Source organism: Charadrius vociferus, unplaced genomic scaffold (assembly GCF_000708025.1).
Source record: "Charadrius vociferus isolate BGI_N301 unplaced genomic scaffold, ASM70802v2 scaffold134, whole genome shotgun sequence".
NCBI lineage: Eukaryota > Metazoa > Chordata > Aves > Charadriiformes > Charadriidae > Charadrius > Charadrius vociferus.
The window spans coordinates 1805538-1816330 of NW_009648333.1; the positions used below are offsets into that span (position 1 = coordinate 1805538).

General features: G+C 41.2%; 1 protein-coding gene across 1 annotated transcript in view; it reads left to right on the forward strand.

The window, feature by feature from the left end:
• GRXCR1 (glutaredoxin, cysteine rich 1) overlaps positions 1-8443 on the forward strand; it is a 43114-nt gene extending 34671 nt beyond the window's left edge. Inside the window, exons 4-5 of the mRNA XM_009884960.1 lie at positions 4961-5026; positions 8264-8443. Of these exons, the coding sequence (XP_009883262.1) occupies positions 4961-5026; positions 8264-8443 (246 nt within the window). The remainder of the gene's footprint in view (positions 1-4960; positions 5027-8263) is intronic.
• Positions 8444-10793: the final 2350 nt, after the last annotated feature.

Here is a 10793-nt window from a genome sequence, read left to right on the forward strand (position 1 = left end):
CAGAATTTGGTCTCGTTGGTAACAGTGGACATTTCTATAATGCTTTTTACGAAAATTATCTCCCATATGCAAATGCAACACAGAAATCCAGAAGCCTGGTGTGTCAGTAAATTAATCATGCAATTTTTTTTTTTTTTCTCTCTCTTTTTATGTCTCTCTTCTTTTTAATTTTGAATATTTATTTCGTGGCAAATCCCTCCCTGAAAGAGATTGCGTGTAGCAATACAAAGGAGAATCTGTATTGAGCCAGGCACCTTTCCATGAGTCATAAGGAGAAAAAAAAGCCCAACTCCTAATTAAAACATGAACAGTTTTGAAAGGGGACAAGATTATTTTTAATGAGATAAATGTAACAAAAACACCAGACCACAGCATATGGGCATCTAATAGAGTATACGGTATCCGAGCTGTATAGCAGCGGGGACAAGGTTGTTAGGGCGCTGCAGGCTGTGTGGATAAATCTTCACAGTGCTGTGGAATTTATCATTGCCGGCAACAGGGGGGATGAAACCCACCTGCCACTTGGGCAGAAGCAATAGAAAAATCGTATTTAGCCGCTGTCAAGCAAAGCCTTGTGTGCTGCAGTACAGCAGGTTTCTTAACGTTCTCATTTTTTTTTTCAGGATTGAATCATTGTGTTTCTTGACACACACTGTCTAAATATCAGTCTTTCAGGAAATTGCGGGTTCTTTCTGCAGCACGCTCTTTACCAGCTGATCTAATCCCTCCTTTTCACCTGAGGCTGTCTCCATCTGAAATGGAATTATGCCATCTGCTGGGACACCAAAGCAGAATAAAAAATGACTTCCAACATCCAGAAAGCAGCACAGCAAAATAAAAAAAAAAAACACCAAAAATGCAGCATTCATTTACTTTTTCAGAAAGGCACCTGGGACTGTTAGAGGTTTATGTTATGTAAAGACCCACTCTGCTGGAAAGGGATGTACATAAAAAAAGGGCAAATAGAGTCATCTTTAGTAAACATTTTAGGTCACTTCGTAAGAGTTTTAAAATACATTCATTTTATTTTTCACTTTAAATATGTGACTGAATTCAGTATTCAACTGCCATATAAGCCTATTTGAATCTTTTTCAATAATGTGAATTTAATATTTTTTTTTTTTCCTGAAGAAACTGTTTCCTGTTTGATTTTCCCAGCTGTAATGAATAACGGCACAACGCCATGGGATTTACAGTAAAATTACTTTGTTTGACTCCTTGGTTATGATAATTTCCTAAGAATAATGAGGCTATTTTTGTAATTGAGTTTTAGAAAATATCTGTGTGACATATTTTTTGTTATGCAAGTGGTAACTGTTCTCTTTTTGCTGCTTTCCAGTGGCCATATACGATCAGTAGCTCTCAATCGCTTCCCTGTTTTGTTAAACACATTCTCCTGGCGTTCCCTTGATGGGGTGGACTTGAGTGGCTCTGTGGGAGTGAAACCATGATGTAACAATTGCATCGAGTCACCTAGCATTTCCCTGCTTGCTTCTTCCATTTTGCGGTTTAACGTTGCAGGAACAGCAGGGTTTAATTAACCTTATAGCTCTTTGCATATCAAATCCAGCATTTCTGGTGCTGATACTATAATGTGGTGTCGATTTGCTAAGTCTATGGGCAGATTTCCACGCATGTAAACGTACTCCATGCATGTCCACTCCCAAAGGGCACCTCGCTGTGTTGTAGGCTGAAGAGCCTGCGAGATTTGGGCGAAGAAAGGGATATATACAGCCTGTCTCCTTGCTAAAGCAGAGTCAAAAAATGTGGCAGGTCCACTAAGGGTAAGGTGTGTGATTGCATTCTGCTGCCTTAGCAAGAGGCTTCACCCGTAAACTTAGCAAAAGTTTTCAGGAGATAAGGGAGGCAACTTATCAGCACAGCAAATGTGTCCACAGGAGAGATGTCACAGTGCTGTGCTAATTTTTCTCTGTATATAAGGAAGGGTGTGGAAGAGAGGCTGCTTCCCAAAATCAGCAGGTATTCCAGTGCAGCCAGATGCAGAGCCACATATCTATGAGTAGTCCTTGATGCAGAACTACATTGTGAAAATGGTAATGGGCTACATCCATGGTAGGTGAGCAATAGGCTGGTTCAGAGCTGGGGCAGTAGGAGGTTTAATGGACCTTGGATTTATCTTAGTTTTCAATTAGTGGGACTGTACCTGAAATCTGATGCTAATTTCTGTCCGTCCTCAAGAGAAAATTGGGAAAAATATTTTGAAGAATAGGAATGGTCTTGAAAACCTGTTGAGAGACTTAGCCAAGTCCGTGGCATTTCCTTGCCAAAAGAAGGACAAAGACCTGAGCGCAGCCCCTGGGCTCCTCCGCCCTGGTAGAGAGCTACTGAAGTTAGTAGATGATGGGCTCACAGGCTGGTGCTTCGAAATTTAGCCAGCTAACAAAACTGAAAACTCACTTCTCCCTGCTGCCACTCTAAACGTCACGGCCACTGTCCCTTGTGCTCCTTATGAGTGTTCGGAGGGACAGGCTGTAATGTTTCACATGCCTTTGTGGGTAACTGTGGACCAAGTATAATCTAGGAAGAAGAAGAAAAGCCTCACTTTCTGGTCAGAAAGCAGCTATCAGACTTATTCAACAGCTGCTTTAATTACTCTATTAATTACAGACTGTGTGTGTTAAGATTCACGGATCCAAAGGGAAGGTTAACCTCTGCAAAGTATCTTTTATTTAAATTTCACTTGAGGCAGTCATTAATCAGAAAAGACATGCTGAAACGTTTAAAAACGTTGATAGCCACTCAGACGTTTAGGTTTTAATTTTAAACCCATAGTAATGAGGCTTTCCACTTTGAAAGTAACACAGGTGGCCGAGTGAATGTCATGTGAAACATAAATCCTTTAAAATATGAAGCTATGATGGGAAACCTGTCAGACTTTTAATTACCCGACGGCACTACCGTACAGCTTCACTGTGACTTGGAGCAGAAGTCACGGCAATGCTTTTGCCAACCGCTGCCGCCGAGAAGAGATCCTTCCCTAAAAGAGGGCAAATTGGGGCTTGACAAGCTCAGGGAACCTGCAGCACTGCAGTTACGTCAACAAAGCTACAAATCCTTAACCTCTCTGCACCAGCCGGGCAGCACGAGCTTTGCCGTACGCCACCACGGTGCCTTCAGGCCCTGAGACGCCGCTCCGTGTGCCGCCTCGGCAAACCCTCGCTGCGCTCCGCCGCTCGCTCCTGTTTGCCCGCTCTGTCTGAAAGCAGGGAAAGGTTAGAGGGCAAGCGAGACAGGGGACGATGGACTGCTAAAAGCTGCTCTGGTGGGGACACAGAGAGCCCTAACGCCTACGTCGAAGCTGGTAGACTCTGTGCCCACGATCTAGGACAGGTTTCAATGGAAGAGTCAGCACAGGTAGGGCTACCTGATCTGAGTGAGTCTCCTATCACCTTCTGTGACTAAGTAACCACAAATAACTACCTTGTAGATACTTTTTTTTTAAAAAAAAAAAAAGCCTCTTTGAAAGTGTAGCACTGTAATAGTGGCGTTAGCTGCAAAAGCAGCACTCACATCCACTAAAATATTAATATTTTGCTTTTTAGCCGAAATGAAAATCATCAAACACTGAGTCAAAAGTGCTTTTTTTTTGTACAAAGCCAGACCAAAAAGGCTTTCTACAGGGAAACTAGCCTTAGTAGGGCGTCATACAAAATCCTTTGCAACGTTTTGGTGGCCCTTAGTTGGCTTTTGGGCTACGCACTTGTAGCCTCTGCAGTCCCCAACAAGACACTCTGAATATTTGGACATTAACACATACATCAGTGACCCATGTATGTTCCCTGTGCTCCCCAGCAGACTTGCCTGTACCTCCCAGTAACAGGGAGAGTGGTACTGGTGGGGACCTGGGGCTGAGAGCCCCTTTGGCTGACCATGGGCAGCTCAGAGTAATGGCACATCGGAGCCATGCGCCAGCATCCCACCACACCGCAGCCCTGTGCCTGCATCCCAGCCCACCTCCCAGTTCATACCAGAAGCAAACCCAAAGATGAAATTTAACAGTCTGGGCATGCAGGGAATAGCAAACTGGGGCAGCACGATGGCATGAACCTACCGCCTGGTGCAGATGTGGCCAATTGCCCTTTGCAGCGGGTAAGGGCTGTGCAGTTCCCTCTGTCTGTGCCTCAGTTTCCTCACATTTTGTTGGTTTCTTGTGATCCACTGATTAAAAGTGTCTGTCAGTGCTTGGTAATATTTAGTATTCAGTGAATTTAGTTACCTAAGTGAAGTGTAAGCATGCAAATGTGGCCCTCTAATTAGAATAAAAGGGAAAAAAAAAGCTTTACATCAGCTTTGACACTTTAATTTTGTCTGCAATAATCTCTTAGCATTTACTTTCATGAGGAAAAAAGGAAAACCACTTCAGTACTGCCTTGGTTCAGATCACAGAACCCCTCAGAGGCCTAATGTACTCAGACTAAATTATTATCATTCATTGTTGTGTCTGACTTTAATGTTGTTACAGTATTTTCATTACCCTTTTTCTCCTTGTGTTATACATTAGGCATATTGTGTCTTAATTCAATGCTCAACTGCCAGAATATTTGAAATACAATTTCCTCCTCTCGTTTTGCTACATTCTCTGATGTGTTGTATATTTATATAATTGTAATTTTTGACATGGTAACTAGACATATTTTTTATTCTGTCAAGAAGCGTACCCCATAAAATAAAGGGAACACAATCAGAATTTCCAAACTGTATCACCTTTTACAAAAAGGCAAAGCGATACGACACCTGGGAATGAACTTCAGGCACTACTATCAGAACTGCAATTAGATTCTCCTCTCCTTCTAGCTTTCCTAAGGTTGACCTAATTACAAAATACTTAATGTGAGTCAAATTTGTCCTCAGCCTGTTTAAATTTTCAAGACCAAATCTTCTAATCATCTCTGTTTTTTCATGCTAAACTGCCTGACCTTTTTCTTCTTCTTACTCATAGGGTGCTGAGAAAATTTTGCTAATGAATGAATCTGGGGAACTGCAGGATCTCTTAACCAAAATTGAGGTAATTGTATTTCTGCAAATAAATATAAGGAATGTACGTTGAATATTTGTAAGTCACTAGATTTCCTTTTTTTACCAGTTCATTTTATTTTCTTATAAACTGATGATCCCAAATACTTTTTTTGTTTTTCTCTTTGAATGAATGATAACGTAGTATCACAGCCCATTATCTCTGAGAAAATGTGAACGGTGATAACATCAAACCGAAATGTCCATCTCTATTTTCTCGTGACTTTGCCACAGCAGGAAAAGCGAGTAATTTTCCCTTTCCCATAACTTTTCACACCATCTTCGGTATTTAACCTTCACCATGGGGGAGTCAGGCCTCTTGTGTGGATGCTGCACGGCTTCTCTGTGTGCTGCAGTGAGTGCACTGGCAGTGGGAACCTGCACATCTGCATTCTGGCTAGACCTAAAGCTGGATGTCTACAAAATCTCAGCAAATGCTGGAACTTTCCATTTACACCAATTTGCACAAATTTCAAATTACAGGTTATCATGCCTTTCTCCAGCTCTTAATTTTCCTTGTCCATTGAAGTTCTCTGGGGAAAGTTTGCCTTTTATTGTGATCAGTTGATGCACATTCCCTGGTGACGCTTGAAGTGTGGATCTGCTCCCACAACTAAGCTCGGATCTCTACTGGTCATCACTTTTCTGCTGGTCTTGTTGTTCTATTAGCTGCTTAAGGCATTTTCTGTTTTCCTTCGGACAACCTGCAAAAAAGAACATTTTGAGGACACCTGTGCCATAGTGTCTGGGTTACACGGATAACTGTCTCCTTAGAAAAAGAATGTATCGCTATAAATTACCTTGTTATTTTGAAATCACCCCTAAGCAAATTAAGATAACATATAAACTTTGGAAGAACGTAGTATCAACATTAAAAATAGATAATAAGGATATGATATTTTTAAAAGACACTGATGAAAGATCAGAAGAAATCTACATATAGTTGATTTAACCCCAAGTTTTTTTTCTCTACATTTAGCCAAACTACATCATATGCATTCCTAACCTACTCTCAATAACTCTTTGTATACCATACATCTTTGAGTTTATCACAAAATAAGTATCTCTTTTTGTGAAGCATGTTGGTTTCTTATAGCCAGTCTCCTTCTTGAATTCCTCCCAAAGTTCCAGTCAGGTGGAGCCCAAGGGTTGTTCACCTCTGCCTTACTCAGGAGGTAGAATTAACACTACCCAGTAAATCATGAACTGCTTCGTCCTTTTGCATTGCAAGTAGTACCTTCTGTGTTTGTTTGGCCTGTTCCTTAACTCGGCAAAACTTTCCTTGCCTCGTGACGTAGTGTGCGTATTCCTGTATAAAACGCATGAGCCTGTTGGCCATATTGATCCATACTGAATAGCTAACCAGAAACTATTAAACAAAAGTATACATATGATTAAAGCATGCAGCATTCTTGTTGTCGGACTAGAAAGGTTTGCTAATAAACCCCTTTAATATTTTTCATCTTTGGAATGAAATGTCCCCAGATCCTGCTTTGGGGGATCCTATAACTTTATTGCCTAGCCCAATGGGTGCCCTAATCTTGGGACAGAAAGTAAATCTATAAGACAAACAGTGTCACACTACAGCAAACTGATAAGTGCTTACTGAACACAATCACTGCTTCACTGCCTTTTGGTTCTGATTTTTTTGGTGTTTTTTTTTTTTTTTTTTTAATGGATTTGCTACTATTGCAAGGGGCAGTCAGGTTTCTTCATTACTGAAGATGCAGAAAGTGGTTACACAAACCGTCATCTGTTCAAGAAGGAAATGGGCATTGTTCAGGGAGCTGAGCTAAAGCAATTCTGCATGTGGGTTTTGTTAGTTCTCTTAACTACATGGAAAACTAGTTATTTACAAGCCCAACAAGCAATAATGAATGTAAAGATTAAAAATATTGTTCTCTTAGAATGTTGAGATTATTTGCAATATTGTCCAATGAAGGAAACAACCATCATACATTATGAAAGATGTGGGCAGTCCTGAGATGAAAATAATGCTGATTTTATATTAAATACTTCTAAACATTGTCACTGCAGAATTTAATAGAAATAGGAGTTGCTTGCCTGGTGAAGAAAAACGGCAAGTTTATGAGCTACAGGAGAAAAAGAAATAGTGGTTTTTTTGCATGTTCATCTGAGTTGTCGATAGATGAATGCTGTTATTAATGGTTTTGCAGAAATCTCTTCAGTTTTCTTGATGAAGCTACAAGAAGGACTACGTTATCCATACATATTTTAGTATGCTCTGGTAATAACTTGTGACGGATTATTTAGTGATGCATGATTCCTCATTCTAACACAAGCAGGAATTGTATGGATTTTTGTTCTTCCTTTGTAAATAAATCTGTAAAGTCTTTACTCAACAGTGCAATCTTAATGCCACATATCTGTGCTGTAGTAAGTACCCAATGTGGTGCACCTTTCATTTCTCCTATATAGAACTTTAAGGCAACCATTAAACAAACTAGCAACATTTTCAGCAAGTGAAACTTAAAAATGTCTTTGAAATCTCTTCTTGTCTTCTCCATTGTCTTTAATCTAATACAAAATAGAGTAAAATTATTGTTTTACTCAGGAATTAGGACAATTGAGGGAGACCAAGCCTTGCTTGCAGCAATTTTCTCCAGGTATAACTGTTGAATATTGATGAACTTTCTTAACACTTAAAGCTTTGGCATTCTACACTCATAAATTTGAATACACCAGTTATTTCCTCAAGCACTACTTGTCAGAAGCTATGAATTGCTTTTTGATATGATCGACTCTAACTGTAACAGGAACAACATGTTCAGCACTGGGATGCAAATGCTAAAAGTCATAATATCTTAAAGTACAACATAGAAAATATGCCGTCAATGTAAACTGCCTGGAGTTTAGATTCAGTCAATTGCAATACACCCTAGAATTGATCTAGACCTAAACTACATTAGAGCAGTGTATGCAAGCTATCCTTTAGCTAGTGCTTTTGGCAAGTGTAAACACAGGCTACTAAGATATAGCATGACTGATGAACCTGCAGCGAGCCTCTCTGACCATTGCATGTGGATCTGACCAAAGGAAAAGGCAGACGTGCTGGTTTTTCATGGTGGTATACCTTGGGATGGGGCAGTGGGTATCGCTCAAGATGAGAACCAGAATGTTTGTTTTCTGCTGCCCTGGACCCCTCATTGCTCTAGAGCTTATGGTGGTTGATAACATTTTTGTCTTTCTCACTTTCTTTCTTGAGCAGAGAGTCCAGCACCCCCATGAGTGCCCCTCTTGTGGGGGCTTTGGTTTCCTACCGTGCTCAGCGTGCCATGGGAGCAAGATGTCTGTGTTTCGGAACTGCTTTACGGACTCATTCAAAGCCCTCAAGTGTACTGCTTGCAATGAGAACGGGCTACAGCGCTGCCTGAGCTGTGCAGGCTGAGAACGGCATCTCCACATGTACAAACTGATTTTATGGTACTGCACCAGTTTGTAATATGATTTTTTTTTTTAAGTTGATCTGTTTATCCAATTGAGTCAATAAAAATCCATTTATAGTATACTTCTGCTGGTTTGATCATTGGAGCCATTTAAACTTATGTCACTGACCTTAACATGAACTCTGAAATATATTTTTCTACATTTTTTCTAGAGAGAGATTTGTAGTCTGCAAAATTTACTGTATTATCAGCCCTTTGGATGTGAAGTCTTCCTTTTTTCTGTGTGGGGTCATCAACAATAGTATGTGTTTCTGCCACCAGAGTCCAGAGTCATGCCCTCAAGATTACAGAAGAATGAAACTTAACCTTCAGATTTTTGAGTATCTGCAGTTCACAGGATTAGTGACATAAAGATGTTGTGATGTGGGCTGGCCCAAAACATTCCACTTAGCACTGCCCTGAAAAGTTGCTATGGCCAAATTCTGGCCTGAATTCTAAGTGGCAACAGAGGAACAGAAGCATTTCTTAAAAGTCCCATGAATCAGCCTTCTCTTTTAGTACTGTTTTGTGTCCAGTACTAAATTAATAATGTTAGACAAAGTTATATAAACATTTAACATAATAGCTGTTGATAACAAGTGTTGTACTACCTCAGAGCTTTACGATCCTCCATATCACAATAGATCTTACCATGATCAAGTGAGAACACCAGACATTGTTATAAACTGCATAGAAAGTCACTGAGGATGAGATTTCTGCTTTTTCAGCTTAGTTACTGTCGTGGCTTGATGGCTAGCCTAGCCGGAGGTCTTTAGGGCACCTGCTCTATGCCCAGACAGCTCCAGCACTCTGTATACCTATGCCATTTTTGGTGGGTTTCTCCAACACAAGGACAAGATTAGTCAGTGGTTAGTCTGAATGGGCTGTAGGCTCTCCATACCCAAAATATTGCAGTTTGGAAGTGCATTAGCATTCGTGTGCTTCACAGAGTACTTTTTAACAGGATAATGTAGTGGACCACCACCTTCTGCTTACATCTACATTGCACATCTTCCTCCTGTTCCTGCTGTCAGTCTGTACTGGCACAAAAAAATGCAGACGTTTAGCAGCTTGTTGAAATTGGTTTTGGCTAGAAAAGGCTTCCATGGTCGTCATTTCATCCTGCCCAAACTGCTTTAGCAAATGTTAAGCCATGCCACTTCTTGCTCTTTACCTCATTCCTTGTAAAGCTGTGCTGGTTGGGCTTTAGGTAAGTGCAGTTGGCTTTACGAGAGGCTGCTTACTCTGGTGGGGAACCGCATTTCCCTTCCCCCTTCCCCGTACAACCTTGCTTAATTTGTCTGTGATGGGAAACTCACCTTTCCTTTCAGTGTTTTGGGCACAGCATACCTGTGATATGAAGCAGGGTAGCCACAGCTGCGTAAAGCATGGCTTGCAAAAAAGCCCCTTCTGATTTACATTTGTATTTCCTGATACTTTATTTCCCTCACCAGAATCAACAGAAAACAACATTTCCTCCCACTCCATCCCACTTGCTATATCTAGAGGTGGTAGCTGGTGCTGAAGAGTTGGACAAGTTGGGCTAACCTAACTTTCTGAACATTTGAATCTAAAGGACTTCTGCATATTCTATGAGATATTGAATGCACAGGCTTGACGGTGCTGGTAAGATCCTGCTGCTCCCACTGCTTTTACGGTGAGGCTCAGAGGGAACGTCTGGATCTTCTGCATAGCAGGAGAGAGATTACATTTTCTACAGAGGCCATCCACAATGCTTAGTAGCACCCCAGCTATAAAACTCTGAATTGCAGATATGCTTAACTTATTACTGCATGCATTGTATACTTGGACTTTCGAAAAACATTTGATACTGTCCCCCATACAATTCTTGTGGAAAAACTGGCTTCACACGGCCTGGATGAGCATACAATCTGCTGGATCAAGCACTGGCTGACTGGAAGGTCCCAAAGAGTGGTGCTCAATGGATTTAAATCCAGCTGGCGGCCGGTCACAAGTGGTGTGCCTCAGGGCTCAGTGTTGTGACCATTTCTGTTTAATGTCTTTATTGATGATCTTGATAAGGACATAGGGTGTATCATCAGCGAGTTCGCAGATGACACCAAGTTAAGCAGGAGTGTAGATTCCCAGGAGGATAGGGAAGCTCTACAGACAGACTTAGATAGATTGGATCATTGGGCCAACATCAATGGTATGAGTTTCAACAAGGGCAAGTGCCGGGTCCTGCACTTGGGCCACAATAACCCCATGCAGCGCTACAGGCTTGGGGAAGAGTGGCTGGAAAGCTGCCTGGCAGAAAGAGACCTGGGGGTTCTAATTGACAAGCGGCTGAAT